This window comes from Apium graveolens, chromosome 9, assembly GCF_009905375.1.
Source record: "Apium graveolens cultivar Ventura chromosome 9, ASM990537v1, whole genome shotgun sequence".
NCBI classification, from domain to species: domain Eukaryota; kingdom Viridiplantae; phylum Streptophyta; class Magnoliopsida; order Apiales; family Apiaceae; genus Apium; species Apium graveolens.
Window position 1 is genome coordinate 18,473,172 of NC_133655.1, and position 17,533 is coordinate 18,490,704.

Below are 17,533 nucleotides of genomic sequence, written 5' to 3' on the forward strand. Positions count from 1 at the left end.
GAATCAGAACTTACACTAGAAGGAACAATGCTAACTTTCTTTAAATAAGGTTTTATTTGATAATAATCATAGTACAGACTATGATATTCCTTACAAGTATAAATGGAATGCCATAAACTACCACAATGAAAACAAGGATTTTGTGGTTTATATCTAAAAGACTGATTCTTAACTCCTGATTTTGAAGGTAAGGAGTTTATGTTCTTATTCTTCCTGCAAAAAGAAGGCAGATGGTTAGAACTTCCACAGTTATGACATGTTTTTCTAGGAGCATCAGGAACAGGCTTATAATCATTGCTTTTATTCATACCTTCCTTTCCATTCCTATTTTTCCTAGGTGATTTTACCTTGTTTGCATTCTTAACATCTTTCAGCTTATGCTTAAGCTGCTTCTTTGTCATTAAGCCTACGTTTACTTCAGTTGTCTTTTCCTGTTTTAGTTTGTCAGAAGTTAATTCCTTTTTAACTTCTGATTTCTCAGTATCAGATTTTACAGCTACAAACTTAACAGGTTTTAACTTAGATTTTTGATTAACAACTTTAGGCTTAATTTCTACAGTTCTTTTATCATTCTTATCATCTCCATAACCTAAGCCCTCTTTCCAGTTTTCACTACTTAACAAATTCTGAGTTGTTCTGCCAGAGTTAGTCCAAGTCCTGATAATCTCTCTTTCCTTTTCTAACTCAGCTTTTAGAGATTCATTCATTTTAAGTACTTCATCCCTAACATAGAAAGCATCATCTCTATCTTTCTGAGTTTGATGGAACATGACTAACTCTTTTTCTAAATAATCTTTCCTCTTTTTGCAAGCAAGATTTTCAGAAGTTAATCTTTCACATGTTAAAGTTTGATCTCTATAGCTAATGAATATGGTTTTAAGATATCTTCTCAACTCATTAATATTATCAGTATGAAAGGCATAAGTAGTTTGAGGTACCTTTAACTCAGCAGCTTCAGAACTGCTTTCATCACTTGTCATATCAGCATTTGCCATCAAGGCATAATTCTCCTCACTTTCAGAATCTGAGGTGTCTGTCCAGCTTTTGTTCTTTGTGACAAGAGCCTTGCCTTTGTCACTCTTCACTTTCTTGCAATCAGGAGATATGTGGCCTTTCTCACCACAGTTGTAGCATTTGACATTTGTATAATCTCCTCTGTCAGACTTTCCTCCTTTGCCCTCAGATTTTCTGAAATTTTTCTTATCAGAACTTGCACCTTTCCTGGAAAACTTTTTTCCCTTCCTGAACTTCCTGTATGCAATCTTTGTGATTCCTTTCACCATAAGAGCACACAGCTTCATCATCTCTTCATCAACATCCGTCTCAGGCAAGCTTTCAGATTCTGAGTCATCATCATTATCAGAACTTGATGACTCAGTATCAGACTTTGTGAAGAGAGCTTTACCCTTGCCTTTCCTTGAGGTAGCTGTCTTGGGGGATTCTTCTTAGCCTTAAGAGCAACTGTCCTTGACTTTCCTCCTTTCCTCTTGCTTCTTTGTTCCATCTCAAGTTCATGAGTCTTGAGCATCCCATAAATTTCATGAAGAGTTGTTTCATCAATATTATAGTTGTCTCTTATTGTTGTTGCCTTCAAATCCCAGCTTTCAGGAAGAACCAACAGGAATTTAAGGTTTGAATCTTCAAGATCATACTCCTTATCAACCAGTGACAAATCATTCAAGAGTTTGACAAATCTATCATATAAATCAGTCAATGACTCATTAGCCTTTGTGTCAAAGTGTTCATATTCTTCAGTGAGTATTGTCTTCCTGTTCTTCTTAATCGTATCAGTTCCCTGACATCTTGTTTCCAAGGCATCCCATATCTCCTTTGCAGTCTTGCAGTTTATTACCCTGTTTGACATTACATTATCAATGACACTATGCAGTAAGTGTCGTACCTTAACATCCTTAGCAATTGATGCGATATCTTCAGCAGTGTAGTCACTCTTCTCCTTTGGTACTGACTTTGCTGCTTCACCTGCAACTGCAACAGCGAGCTTGGTTGGTTTGTGAGGCCCTTCCTTGATTCTATCAAGATATTCTGGATTTGTAGCTTCCAGAAACATAGTCATCCTCACCTTCCATATGGGATATTCAGATGGTCTCAATATGGGAACTCTAATAGTCTCATATCGGCTTTGAATTTGTGTCTTTGGAGGTTCTTCAGTTTTGGTGGGCTTAGTTGAAGTTTCTACTTCAGGCATGATTGTTTTTGGATCTTAAACTGTTTGTGTGTTAACATATAGGCTCTGATACCACTTGTTAGGTCACACACACTGTAGAGGGGGGTGAATACAGTGTATAGTACAATCAAATCGAACTTTAATAACTCAAGTAACAGAAAACAAACTTTATTCAAAACAATAAACTCTGTTACAGTATGGAACTGTCCTCTCTCAGTGATGAGCAAATATCACAAGAGCTGCTAGGGTTACAATGAATAATTTTCTCGATAATGATAACACTTATAGTGTAAACCCTATGTCTGTGTTTATATACTACACAGTTACACGATTATCGCTAATTGATATGGAATATAATTCTGCTTCCTAAAATATATCAATCAGATATCTTTTCTTCCAAGTATTCTATTCTTCATAGAATTCCTTCTTCATGCATATCTCTTTTTACGTTTGTCTTGATCTTCTCTTCCTGTAAATCAGCTGCCTTCCTTATCTGAACGTTTTCTTTAAGTCCTGATATTATCTTCTGATAAATATCTCCTGAACCTTAAGTACTGACGACTTAAGTTCTGACTTCAGTATAAGTGCTGATTTCAGTTAATTACTGATTTGTCCTGTTTAAGTCAGATCTGAAAACTAAACATAAATCACATTAGTCATGACATTATCAAATATATCTAACAGATAGCCTATATTAGTACAGGCCCAATAAGAGAGGCCCAAGACCCAATAAGAAAAGTCCAGGAAGCACTCAGTTTTAACCTTGGAGAGCCCAAGACGCTTGACAACATCACCACCGTCCAGATACCCCGGATCCAGAACATTCCTACGGTCCGGATTCGATAGTACTTCAGCGCATCACAGGCGTCCACACGCCCTACAGTCCAAAAGACACACCTACGGTCCAGATTAAAAGGTACAAACCCCTAAACCTAGTAGAAGGCCTATAAAAGACAGGATAAAAGGAAGGTTTCAGGTTACACACTCTTTTCATATATACACACCATAAAATACTTGCATAATTCCCGTTTTGCCCCTCTCTCCTTCAAAACCCTCTCTCATTCTCACACCGGAGGTGCCGCGGGGACGCCACCCCCTCCAATTCTATTTTGTAGGTTCCCACCCTACAGCTACACCACACGCCGCCGTCATTTCTGCCAAAACAAAGCTTGAGACCGGGTCCAGCAAGGAGAAGACCCCGAGATAAATTGGGATTATCAGACTACTTATTGACGATCTTATTTATAACATCTATTATAAAATTTAAATAAGATTTACCGGGTTTACATTACCTGGTTCGAATTGAAAGCCTGCCCATAGAAATTAGAATTGTTTATCCCCCCGTCAACCATAAACCATGTTCCAAATCTTGATTTTAGATATAGGAGGAGTAGTTTCGGTTATTTTGTCCCTTAATATTTGGAATTTTACAAGTGGATGAACATGCCAATTCCATTCCACTATTCACTCTTTCTTTAATGGATAAAAAATATTTATATACCCATCTTAATTTAGTGTCGTATCTTAAATTTTAATGATTGAAAACTATTTCTTTATAATTATCAACTACAGTATCTAATGAAATGTAAAAATAAATTTAAAATAAATAAATTTTTTTATTTTCATCCTAACTTTGCCTAAAATTCTCTCCAATTATATAATTAATACATTGCTCTAAAAATAGGGAATCATATAAGATTGATTGAGCTGTCGATTTGGAATTAGTTGAAAATAGGGAATTAATCGGAATAGTAATATATAATTATATTTAATATATTTTTACGATCCTATTAATTATTTATTAATAAATATATATTTATTATATCATAATTTTTATAATTATTCATATTTAAATGAATATAGTATTTAAATTCTAATAAATAATTATACATACTCCGATAAAAATATTCGTAGAGATTATTTAAATTTTAAAAATTAAATCGATCAAATATATTATAGAAAATTGATAAGAGATTAATAGATTAAACAGGGGATTGATTAATTTAATTACCGTCAAAAGTATACTCTGTATCGGGAAGTCCTCCTGCACTTTGTTAATGTAAGCTGAGCTGGTGACAAACAAGCCGACAATAATAATAAAATAAATGAAAATAGTAGTAGATAATTAAATAAAAATAAAATAAAAACAAAAAAGCAAAATTAGGCGATGTCGCTTTTTGTTTTCACCGTCTCTCTTCTCTGCCGAGAAATATAGATAGATAATCAGCAGGAAAAGCTGATAGTGTGTATATAATAACACACACATACAACTAGCCACAACCCCCACAAACACAAATATGCCTGGAATAAGAGGCCCTTCTGATTATTCCCGAGAACCTACCCGCCATCCTTCTCTTCAAATCAACGCCAAGGTCTCTCTCTCTCTCTCTCTCTCTCCCCCTCCTCTACACACAGAGTTTTATGTGAATTTTAGTGCTTATAATTTAATCTCTCTCTCTCTCTCTCTCTCTCTCTCCCTCTCCCTCTTCCACAGTTTTATGTAATTTTTTTTGTGCTTATAATTTAATTTGTTTGCATATCCTTTAGATTATTCGGATTATTCACACATTTGGTTGATTGAAGCCTCTACGTTTTTTTTAATTCTCTTGACATGTTTATAATTTTATCAAGGAGTGATTAAAGAGTTTTTATATTGAGCTAAACTGTAACTACTCTCTAATATTAACTGCGATCTATAAGCAAGAACTTGCAGAGTGATCTTTGAGAGCGAGAGAGTGAGAGAGAAGAGTATATAATTTTTTTATTATTATTATTATTCCAATAGAAATGAGTGTGCAAGCATATTGGACTATTCACATTTCTCGAGTTTCAATATATATAGAAACTACAACTAACTTTCTAGTAACTTTGGATAAATGGAATAAGCAGCTTGTGCTTTACACGAGTTGCGACACGAGAATCTATGAATGTGTTGAGTAACCGGCTGATCTAAAACCTTATGTGTTAGAGGAAGACCCATTTATGGGCCGAAGAGTGGAACACCAACCCCCATCTTTGGGGCATTAACCAGCTCATCTAAAACCTTATGTGTTGGAGGAAACCTAAGCTTTAATACCATGTTTAGTAGCCATCTAATCTAAAATCTTAAGGTATTAGAGGAAGACCCCAATAGGATCATATAGTTAATGTGAGGACTGCCAAGCAAAAGTAAGTCCCAATTTGGAAGAACACGTCCAATGAGGAAATTTACCTAAACCTTTAGTAGCAATATTATCCTTAGAAGAAACTGATGAAACAGTAACCAAACCACGCTGTATCTTTTCCCAAATAAATGACAATCCAATTCAGCATGATAAGCTGGGTTAGCTGTTAAATCTTTGGCAGCTTTATTATAACAATAAAGAGGAATAGCATGATATATAGGAAAAAGATGAAGATCATTTAAGAGATTCTTGGGCCAAATAGCCTTACGAGAAGCATCTGAATATAGAGATTCTCCATATTTAGCTCTCCAAGAAATGACAATAGAATCAAGCATGAAAACATAACCCCTAGCTGACTTCGTAGACCCCTCCCCCCAAATCACTATCACTGTGAGCAGTTATAGTTAAAGGGTTAGAAGCAGCCAAGCAGGGAAGAAAAAGGCCATGTACCTTAAGACTTGAATGACAGCTTTAAGAAGTTTTTCCCTGGGAGCATGTAAGATCTGGCTTAATAATTGAACAGAGTATGAAAAATTAGGCCTACAATAAGATAAAGAAGTTTACCAACCCATCGTTTGTAAAGAGAAGGATCTGAAATTAATTCACCAGGCCTAGAATAATCATATAATTTGATACCGAAATCTATAGGAACAGAAAGTAACTTAAAATCAAGAAGATCAGCAGATTGAAGCAAATCACTGATAAACTTTTGTTGACTAAGAAACAAACCCTTGTCATTTCGAAAAATTTCAAGACCAAGATAATATTTGACATCACCAAGGTCTTTATTGGTAAAGTGAATTGTAACAGAGATTCAAGAGATTGAATAGTACTCAAATCATTTCGAGAACTGAGAATATCATCTACATGAACCAAAACTGCAGTAAAAGATTGTGCTGTAAAGTGAACAAGGGATGATCCAACTTTGATTGAACATATCCAGAAGCTTACAAACAGGATGTTAACTTTGCAATCCATTCCTATACAGGATTAATCAGTTTACAAACCATCTTAGGACAAAAAAAAATCAGTTTTGTGCCCCAAAGGTAAAGCCATGTAAACTTCCTCGGCAAGATATGCATGGAAGAATGCATTATTAATGTCCACTTGAATAATGTGCTAGTTATTAGCTGTAGCTGGAGTTTACAAACGCCAAACGATAACCATTTTCACTGGTGGAGTGAAAGTAGCATAATAATCAACTCCAAAGATTGTGTATACTTTTGACCACTAATCTGGTTTTAATCCTCAACAGAACCATCAGGTAGATATCTAACCTTATAAATCCACTTGCAGCACACACATTTCTTGCTTGCTACCCAATTAGAATGGGTTAAATCTCAAAGTAGTCACTCAAGTGAAAGGCATATATCAAAAATCTCATTCTACTTATCGGGGACTCATTTGCACCACTATAGTTGCAAGTAATGATATAGCCGTTAGTTGGGCTCATTGACTTGACGGTAATTCTTTTGACATAACGATTGTTACAACAGGATGGACGTGACAAGATCTAAAACATTACGTGGAATCCAGCTAAGTAGTCCACCTAATTTATATTTGCAAGGGAATTAACGCATACATATAGATTATAATCTCCACAATTTTCAAAAGTTTAAATCCTTAAATCAGAAGTACAATTACAGTATCAAATTAATAACTCTCCTGGTAATTTTATAAACATCCAATCTCAATTTTAAGCTCTGAACATTCAGAAGAAGATGATCAAGTTTCTTTTTTTTTTCTTTCATAAAACTAGTAAGATATGATCATGAATGAAAGGAAATTACTTCGATTCTATTGGTTTTGACCAACAGATCCTGTACATGTATAAAGATTGAGATTTTTAACATCTAATTGTTGACTTCCAGAATCATTGCCGTGCCTGTGTTTATATTCATGTATGTTCGCTCTTACAGTATAGGCTTATGCATGGTATGTATTTACTAATATCAGTTTTTAAGTAATTTTTATTCTTATCTTGTATGCATCTTATTGTATAAATTTAAATTTAATTTTTAAAAACTTCAGCGATCCATTAACTATATTATAAATTAAAGTTTCCAAGTTTAATGTTATAAGCATTTCAATATTTTTGAACCTTTTAAAGATATTAATAAATTAATTATTTCTTATCATAATTTTGTTTAGTAAAATTTGGCGACTAAAATATATTTGTTAATTTTTTAAAATTCTTTTTATCGATTCTAAAATATAATATATTTTTACATAATTTTTAATAATAAATTTGAATTTAAAATAAATGAATTTAATTTGATTTTAAAAAATGAAAATTGTCTTATAAATGGTTTAGTGACCCAGAAGACCTCACACGTGTTGTACGTCTTTCCACGATTGTTACTTCCGTTAATTTGAAAACATTTTCCGTCAAGTCAAGAAGTTGACTAACAACTATATCATTCCTTGCAACTATAGTGGTGCATATGAGTCCCCAATAAGTATAATGAGATTTTTGATATATGCCTACTTTGAGATTTAACCCCAATTAGAATCTTGTTGACGTGGAACGTTTTTTACAAGTCATCTTCTTCAATGTGGATAGATAATTAGAAAAACAAAAATAAAATTGTAAAAAAAAAATCACAAGCTACCCAATTTGTATGCGTTATTATTCATATATTACGGGTTTGTACAAAGTGATTTATTATTCATAAAAAATTACAAAGTCACTAGCATAAATATTTTACGGTGTGCCAAGCATATTCATAGCACAAACTCATAAGCACAAATTGATTACAAAGACACATACAATTACAAACAAGACAAATCTAAACATTTATAACAGAAAATCAATAGCTTCAATATGTTTGTCTTTCATTTGCAAGTGAAATTCCAATTCTCCCATTTTCATTTTTTCATAGATTGTAACTCACCAAGTCTGGCTTCCAATATTGCTAGCTGGAGTGACGATATCTTTTCAGTTTAGAAATTGAAAAGATTCAATTATTTCACAAATTTCTTCATCATACTATTGAAAAATCCACACGACTCGTCTTTGGCTTTGTATATTGGACAACCAAAGAACCTCCTCTCTTTACTATTTGGTTTGTTTGTTTGAGCTCTAAATGGAACATTGAAACCCACATTTACAGAAAATTGGTGCCATATGCTATCGTTGAGTTAAATGTGCTGTTACTCCCATTTGATATCATCTCAATTGATTCGTAATTTGTTTTTCCCCAATTTGAATATTGAACCCTAACCTAGATTCTCTCTTAAATGTATGCACATAATGTAAAGGTTAGTTTTAAACCACGTGAATAGCTTGTGCATCTTGTGCTGTAACTTTTAATATATTTTTTTGTTTATTCGTCTCAGTAGGTAAAAGTGCATGCCACTAACGTCCGTTAGGCTTTAGAGTTCTTTTCGACAAAGAGGATTTGTACCAGAAAAATTCGAAACATAAATTACCTGAGTGTTGGAATATGTTCAGGGACTTCAAAAATGATCAATAAAACAACAATAATTCAGGGATGAATGAATTTCATTTTCCGTTGATAGAAAGAAACTGACGCCCTGTTTGCCATTCCCTTTTGATCCCCCCTAAGCAGTTTTCCCGGCATTTGGTAAAACCAAATTGCTTCACTTAGGGAAATTTACTTGCAGAAAAAACTTTGATTCGTAGCTTTTTCCGAAGCAACTTTCGAATTATATAGAAATTTTATATTTTTTTGTATTGATAAAATAACTCTAATTTCAACCTGGTTCCTTGAGAGCATAATAATAATGTCTTCTGAGTTCAGACCTCCAAACTAAAACTTCAATAATTTACTTAACACCGGCTATAATTCTTTTTCTACCAATTCCTCAAAGAGCTGATTGACGCTGGCTATAATTCTTTTTCTAGTAATTATCTTGATTACTAACTTATAATTCTACGAATTTATCTAAATTCTAGAATATTTCTTATTAGATAATACAAATATTTAGTTAATATACACTTGAACCTAAATAATAATGTGTAAAAATAAAATATTTATATTGTTATTTTCTGTTTATCATCACGCCATGCGCTTGGCTAGGTCACACAATTGGTTACATTTAACTTAAAAAGAAAAATGATTGACATTTTTAGTTTTGTACTTTGGCCTTCCTCCCTTCCCCTCTACTGTAAAATATCTTATGTTTGTACAGTTTCTTTGATCTATAAAAACTTTTGTCTTCTCTCTTCCTCCCAATCGTATACTTTGTTTTTTGTCTAGTTCATTTTTTTCGATACAATAAAAACTTAAGTCTTGTCTGTCTCTGGTGCAGGAGCCGTTCAATGCTGAGCCACCACGGTCAGCCTTAATTACTTCTTATGTCACTCCTGTTGAATACTTCTACAAAAGAAACCATGGACCAATACCAATAGTTGACGACATTGACAGGTTCATATTCCAGCCATGTTTTAATTCTATTTATGTTACGTAAGATCGCCTGACATTTCACTTGACAGATATAGTGTTTCTGTTACTGGTGTAATCGGAAACTCCAAAGAACTGTTTATGAAAGATATATGGTGAGAGCTGCAAATATTGTTGCTTTTTTTCCTTGACCCTTTGGTTCTAAGTAGCTCAATGAGGTGACTACCTTTTTTTACTGACTACAGGAAGCTTCCGAAATATAATGTTGCTGCAACATTACAGGTCAATCATTCTATGAACATTACTATGATATTTAGCATTTTGCATTAATCTACAAGTTGGGTTTTGACATAGAGCAGTTATTGCTACCTCTTGATCTAGTTATGAACCAGTTTGTTTCTCTTGTATCAATGTCTAGTGTGCTGGTAACAGAAGGACTGCCATGAGCAAAACCAGGACAGTCAAAGGAGTTGGATGGGATGTTGCTGCTATAGGAAATGGTAAGAATCCTTTATTTTTATCATATCTCAAGATTTATTGATACCGAATGGAGATAGATTAGGTTAATGATAAGTAAATAGCTCAAAATTATCAGTACAATATAGTGCGCGGAAGACATCTTTTAATTGAAGTGAATTCTAGAAGTATCTTTTGGTGAAAATATTATATATACTTTAGGTTTTATTTGCTTAAAGGATTGTGAATCTTGGAAACAGCCTATGAGAAGTTGACACCAATATAATTGGAGGAAATAATCAACAGTTCACACTTCACATGTACCTATTGACTATTGAGAGATATAACATTTTTTCACACTTGCGGGGTGTATCCTTTATGCTTCCATTTTTTCTAAAACTAAAATTTTGTATTCTAACTCGTGAAAAAAAGACCTCCATAATAGCTGTGATGGAATGGACTTATCTTCTTCCCTTAGTATGTTGTATTTTATATGCTAAAAATAGTCTGTGTATCCTTGTAGCTGTTTGGGGAGGGGCTAAACTGGCAGATGTCTTGGAACTAATTGGAATTCCCAAGTACACTTGCTCCACACAATCAGGAGGGAAACATGTTGAATTTGTGAGCATTGATAAGTGTAAGGTAATACTTTCACTTGTCTAGTCTTGCTGATATACAATTTCATTTTCCCTTCCGTTTCCTTGCCAGTTTGTTATTTGTTGGTTGCACACTTACTTTGGTCCATGTTTTTTAAAGGAGGAGAATGGGGGCCCTTATAAGGCTTCCATTCCATTACTCCAGGCGACAGACCCAGAAGCTGATGTCTTGCTTGCATATGAGATGAACGGGGAGGTATATGTTCTTATCATTTTTAATCACATATACTGTTTAATATCCATAAAATACATACATACATAGATACATACATACAGACATACATATATACATACATATATATATAAATACACACACACACATACATATCAGCTCAACTTCTATCCTACTCTTTCTTTATATGGAGCATTATTGGATATTCTTTGTTGAAAAATTTAATTATCATGGTGCAGGCTTGCAGCTAGCTATATATACAAGATAAATAGATCATTATTCTTTTCTCAACAATCAAAATCCTGATATTTTTGTAAATTGTACTTAAGTTAGTTCGAAACAATGCACAGGTGTATATGGTACCATAGTAAGTAAGCCGCATCCTTGCATCATAGTGTGCCACTATATTATTATATTGAATTACAAGTCCTATTTAACACAATTTTCTTGGCATAAAATTTTCTTTGGAACTGAAAATATTTTGAATTATTAAACATTTATTGAAAATGATTTTCTGATTTATGGACTTCCCCGAATGGTGGAAAGTTGTGGGATCAGATATTGGAATCATGTTTTATATTCCTTAATACTAATTGCCTTGTATTTTTTTATGAATCTTACATCCCAATAGAAAACTATTACTAGATCATTCCCTGATCTTTTAATTGTCATGTGAAAGACTCTTAATAGGGATCATGGCTACCCACTTCGTGTTGTTGTCCCAGGAGTTATCGGTGCTCGTTCAGTTAAGTGGATTGAGTCTATTAACATAATTTCTGAAGAATGCCAGGTTGGTAAACTGTTCGCATATCATTTACATTTCCTTGTCTTCATATCTTCAGTGTAGTTTCTGTTGCTACTGAGCAGGGCTTCTTTATGCAAAAGGACTACAAAATGTTTCCACCTAGAGTTAATTGGGATAATATTGATTGGTCTACAAGGAGGCCTCAAATGGATTTCCCTGTTCAGGTACTGTATTGTATGATTCTTGTCATTGCTAAAGCCTAAAAAGCTAAAGTGTATAAGTATACAGTGTTAAATTGCATAAAGAATTTGTACATGACAGGATTGGTGCAGGAATCTCCTTTTAAGGACGTGCATGGTATTTTTTAAACATGCAAAAATCAGGGTGTGCATGGTGTGGTTTAGCATTAGCCGTTACCAAATTCGTAAAACGAACTAAATTTTATATCATTAAGTTATTTTTTTATGTATAAATTCATATTTTTATAAAAAATAAATAACAAATATAAAAAAATATATATAATCACAACAATGGACATCAGTGATAGCAGGAAAACAAAAGTTTATAAAAATAAGAGATGCAAATTAATTATACACGAATTTAAAAATATGACTTAAAACTATTCCAATATTGATCTTATTTAGCTTATGGTGTGATATTTTATACAATTTATTATACTAATATTAACTTATTAAGTATGTATCTATATACTCAATATTGAAACTAATTATTTCAAATTTATCAAAATATATGCATATATATATATATACATACATATTAATATATTATAGATAAGTATAATTTTGCGCTAATTTCCGTTGGGTTTTGATTAAAAACTTGACCAAAACCTTACCATTAATTTTTGGTTTGTTTTTTTTCGGTGTGATTTATCGATTTTTTCAGCTCACTCCCTAGTCAGTGTCGGGGAACATATATCTGCTACTATCAATCACTTTTAATGCACATGATATTTTGCCACTTCTCTGTTACTATCTTGGAATGTCGCAAATATCTAAGTATATCAACAACATCTGGTAGTGAAGACTTTGCTCAGTTGAATAGGTATAATCTATGTCACCTGGCTTTTTCCAGAACTGTCCAACACAATGCGTACATGTGTCCAAAATAAGAGTCAAAAATATTTTGCATGGTTTTTTTCCCTAAAATAAACAGGCAAGTGCATGTACATGTCCCCGACTCCCAGTTTTGAGTGTCCAACAGGTTACTTGACGAAATCACGAGTCTGGATTTACAGGGTAAATGAGAAATTATAGAAGTTGATGAATAGGCCAGGTCTCTTGGTTGGATTTATGTGTCAGACTGGTTCTAAAGAACTGAAGCATCTCCTATGACTTCTATTTCTTGCTTCTTTTGACATAGTTGCATTGTATGCTCTAAATATATTGTTATGCTGTTGTACCTTTTGGGTAAATTTTGTCCTGAATTCTTTTCCCATGACAGTGCGTAATTTGCTCTCTGGAGGATGTCAATGTGGTGAAAAATGGCAAGGTCAGGAACACTTAGATGCATACTTGTCTATCTTATCCTTGTTTGGACATAGACATAAATTAAATTGGTATCCTTGCTTGCACAAAAATTTATTAAATTGTTATATATTGTTCTTGATGTTTATATTTTGTGGCCAACAGTCTACTAAGAGCAACTCCAACAAGTTAGCTATTTAAGATCCTAAACTCAAATTTAGGGAATATTGTATAAAATAGAGCTCCAATAGCATCCTAATGCTTCCTTAAAAAGTTAGCATCCTCCCCTCATGCCTTATTCTAAGTAACCACTAGTGAATCCTTACCTTCATTTTAATAATAAAAAAATCAATTCTCTCTCTTTATCCATATCAAATGCATAACTAGAGTTTGAATATATTAATAAAATATTATTAGGATACACTTATAAGGAATGTTGTTGGAGTTGACATACAATAAAATATCCTAAAACACTAGGATTCATTTTTATAATAATATTTTTAAGGAACATGTTAGCACTCTATTGGAGTTGCTCTAACTTGTAAGAATTCAGTCTTAAATTGACATCAAAATTTCCCTGGCCAATATCCGCATAAGTAATTCGTAACAAGTTTGTCACTTCTCATTATATGTGATTTACAAGTATGTGAACTTAAAGGCACCAGTAGCTGGTTTTATAATTGTTAGAAGTGCACTTAAGCCTGACCCGCAGAAAAACAATGCTTTTCCACTTCTCCGCTTAAAAAAGCACATGTAAAATGTGCCTGTTAGCTACACTTTTCATTGCTCTGGGCATCCCACTTATCCATGCTTATAGGAAAATATAAATGGGCTCTGATTGACTTTAACTTATACTATTAAGTTTTTTCATTTATGAATATCGTTTTTCTTTACAAAAAACAGGAACTTGCTAAATTTTTATTTTTTTTGGAATATATGCATGACTGATACAAACATAATGGGTTAACTTTGAAGTTATGCATTACACAAATCATACAATAATGTGTATATATATGTAGATAATGTTTTGTTTTCAATTAAAAATTTTAGACATATAACCTATAATTTCAAATATCTTACAGAATATTATATTCAATATGTTTCAAGTGATTTTTTAAATAAATATATTAAACTATATTTCTATGTTTTTTCTTATTCAGTATGTATATGTCTGTAAATCTTATGTTGCATATTATTAAATACAAACTACTTTTCTGTCAAAAAAAATAAAAAAAAATACAAACTACTTGAACTGATTTCTCATTAAGGATGTTATTTGCTATTGAATTTATTAATAACTATTATACTGTTGCTATACATATGTTTTTTTTGTGTCGTGCGCTTCTCTTTGATGGAGGGCGCACTTTGCGCTTGAACTCTGGGAACCCTACTGCACTTCAGTACTTTTCGCTGTTAACAACGATACCTGGTATTATGTTTATGAATAGATCATATTCCTTAATGCTTCTTGTTCTTTTCTAGCACACTCTTGTGCCTCATAGTATATTATCCCCTCCTTATTTTGTCTTTTAGAGTGATCTTTTAACGCACCAAGGTATTTTCCTGACCCGGTGGTTTCCTTCATCTGTTAAGATAACCATCAAAGGATATGCAGTCTCTGGAGGTGGGCGTGGGATTGAGAGAGTAGATGTATCTGTTGATGGTGGCAAAACTTGGGTGGAAGCATCTAGATTCCAAAAATATGGTTCATCATACATTGCTGACGATGATTCTAAAAGCGACAAGTGGGCTTGGGTTTTCTTTGAGACGGAAGCTGAAATACCCTGGAGCGCAGAGATAGTTGCCAAAGCAGTATGTTTTTCATTCCCTCTATTTAGTTAGTTATAAGGAAGCGGTATAGAATTTTGTTTGTCAAATTACTTTTTTTGTAACCACTTAATTACTTTCATTCCCTCTATTTTGTTTTTTGTTAATTTTATTTGTATCATGTATCCATATTACTTTCAGGTGGATTCAGCTGCAAATGTGCAACCTGAAAAAGTGGAAGACGTCTGGAACCTAAGAGGAATATTAAACACTTCATGGCATCGAGTGCATGTTCAGATTGGGCACTCAAATATGTAGCATCATTTTGATAGAGCAGAGGAATCATACCTGTTGGTTGTTGCACTCCTATGCATGTTCAGATTGGGCACTCAATTATGTCGCTTCATTTTGATAGAGCAGAGGAATCGTACTTGTTGGCTGTGGGTCCTTGCTGTTCACATTACCTTGACTGTTGAATAATACAATTTATGGTTGTGAGTGGATTCCATTGTGCATTGTACAAGTAAACTGAATGATCGAATTCTACTATGTATGTCACTACAATGTCCCAGTAACGTATCTGTAGACTGTAGTATTAACAAATAAGTTTTCCGTTGACTGCCAAATTGCCTGTCCTTTCCTTTTTACGTTATAAAAATAAATATATTTATATTTATAAATATATTTGCCTGTCCTTTCCCACAAGCATGGGGGACTTGAGACCTATAGCCCTGTGCAACGTGTCATATAAGCTGATTTCAAAGGTTCTTGCTAATCGTATGAAACCTTTGTTGGACAGAGTTATCTCTCCAAATCAAAGTGCTTTTATTTCTGGTAGATTAATTACGGACAATATCATGGTTTCGTTTGAGGTTCTTCACTACCTTAAACGGAAAAGAGTGGGGAAAGAAGGATATATGGCTGTTAAGTTAGACATGAGTAAGGCTTATGATCGTGTTGAGTGGAATTTTATAGAAGCAATAATGGGCAAAATGGGATTTGATGTAAGGTGGGCTAGACTTCTGAGTCAGTGCTTCTTTACAGTTCGGCACAAGGTGATTCATGGGCCCTATTGTTCCAACTCGAGGGATCCGTCAGGGTGATCCTATATCGCCTTATATTTTTATAATTTGTCACGAGGGTTTCACTAGCCTGATTAATGATTATATTTATAAGGGGTGGATTCATGGGTGTCGTGTTGCAAACGGTGCTCCCTCTATTTCACATAGGTTGTTTGCAGATGACAGTTAGTAGTACTGTAAAGCAACGATAAATGAGGCTGTTAAAGTATGTCAGCTCTTACAGATCTTTGAACTGCCTCGGGGCAACAAGTTAACAGACAAAAATCATCCATATTTTTTAGCACAAACACGGACGAGGTGGTCCGGGATGAGGTGTGTAGCCAACTGAGGATGACAGAGGCAACAACTCAGTCTACCTATTTGGGTTTGCCAAATACCATGGGTCGAAATAAAAATGTTGTTCTGGGGTTTCTGAAGGGTAGTGATAACTCCTGGTGGCGGGGCTGCTCCTTCGACGGCGTCCTGGATCCTTCGCCGCTGTAGAGGTGTAGCTGTGGTTGGGCTCCTACAAAACAACACCGGAAGGGGGGTTGGAGTCCCGCGGCGCCTCCGGCGTGAGAGTAAGAACTAGCTTTTGGGAAGATGAAGATGAATATGAATGCAGGGTGGCTGTGTGTGTATATGAGTGTGAAAGAATGATTAACCCCAAAACCTCACCTCCTTGGGCTATTTATAGCCCAAGGATAGGGTTTTAGGGTTGGTACCTTTGAATCATAGCCATTGGTTCTGGGAGCGGGGGACACCTGGCGGGAGTGGATGCTTTACACGTGTCAGCGCGGGACTGGTTGAGGAATGTTTTGAGGATCCTCTGACACGTGCCCTGATTATTCCCATGATTGATGTGTGACAGTTGTCCCCATCACGTGCTCGGGCCAACGTCTCACGTGCTGGGGTTTATCAGGGTTCTGCTTGCGGGACTGAGCTTGTTAGGAGTGGTGCCGTGCGGGACTACTCCTCCCAAGAGCCGCGTGGAGTTAGGGGCCTAAGAGAAGGCCTCCTAGGAGCTGTATGGAGTTAGAGCTTAGGAGCAGGCCTCCCAGGAGCTGTATGGAGTTAGAGCTTAGGAGCAGGCCTCCCAGGAGCTGTATGGAGTTAGGACTTAGGAGCAGGCCTCCCAGGAGCTGTATGTACTATCAGTATGTACTATCATGTGCCCCCCACTCCCTTATGCAGATTTTCTGGATGGGGGAGTGTTTTTGGGTTTATTTTTAGAACATGAGTTTTTTGTTGTTTTGTTGGAAGGAGTTGAGCTTTTCTTGCCCCCCAGTCCGGATTGCGCTGAGTTCGGCGAATCAGGACTAAACTTGTCCTTGTCTGGAGTTGAGCTTTTTTTGCTCCCAGTCCGGATTGCGCTGAGTTCGGTGAATCAGGACTAAGGTGGTTGTCCTTAGCCGGAGTTGAGCTTTTCTTGCCCCCAGTCCGGATTGCGTTGAGTTCGGCGGATCAGGACTAAGG

General features: G+C 34.8%; 1 protein-coding gene across 2 annotated transcripts; it reads left to right on the forward strand.

Annotated features, from left to right (window-relative positions):
* The first annotated feature begins 4,369 nt into the window (after nt 1–4,369).
* On the forward strand, nt 4,370–15,678 carry LOC141683756 (sulfite oxidase). 2 transcript variants are annotated; one of them, XM_074488510.1, is made up of 12 exons: nt 4,370–4,557; nt 9,625–9,740; nt 9,809–9,871; nt 9,962–9,998; nt 10,135–10,216; nt 10,696–10,814; nt 10,929–11,024; nt 11,680–11,790; nt 11,868–11,969; nt 13,207–13,254; nt 14,763–15,041; nt 15,198–15,678. In XM_074488510.1, exons 1-12 carry the CDS (start codon nt 4,483–4,485, stop codon nt 15,312–15,314), a joined length of 1,245 nt encoding a protein of 414 aa, XP_074344611.1. In that variant the 5' UTR covers nt 4,370–4,482; the 3' UTR covers nt 15,315–15,678. The 2 variants fall into 2 exon arrangements, with proteins under 2 accessions (XP_074344611.1, XP_074344612.1); XM_074488511.1 differs by having other exon boundaries at nt 4,375–4,557; nt 14,823–15,041.
* Nucleotides 15,679–17,533: the final 1,855 nt, after the last annotated feature.

What these genes read in the sequence shown, in the direction of transcription:
- LOC141683756 (XM_074488510.1), top strand. Translation starts at nt 4,483, where the DNA reads ATGCCTGGAATAAGAGGCCCTTCTGATTATTCCCGAGAACCTACCCGC. An exon ending in CTCTTCAAATCAACGCCAAG is followed by an intron (nt 4,558 to 9,624) that starts GTCTCTCTCTCT and finishes TCTCTGGTGCAG; the next exon opens with GAGCCGTTCAATGCTGAGCC. An exon ending in TAATTTCTGAAGAATGCCAG is followed by an intron (nt 11,791 to 11,867) that starts GTTGGTAAACTG and finishes GCTACTGAGCAG; the next exon opens with GGCTTCTTTATGCAAAAGGA.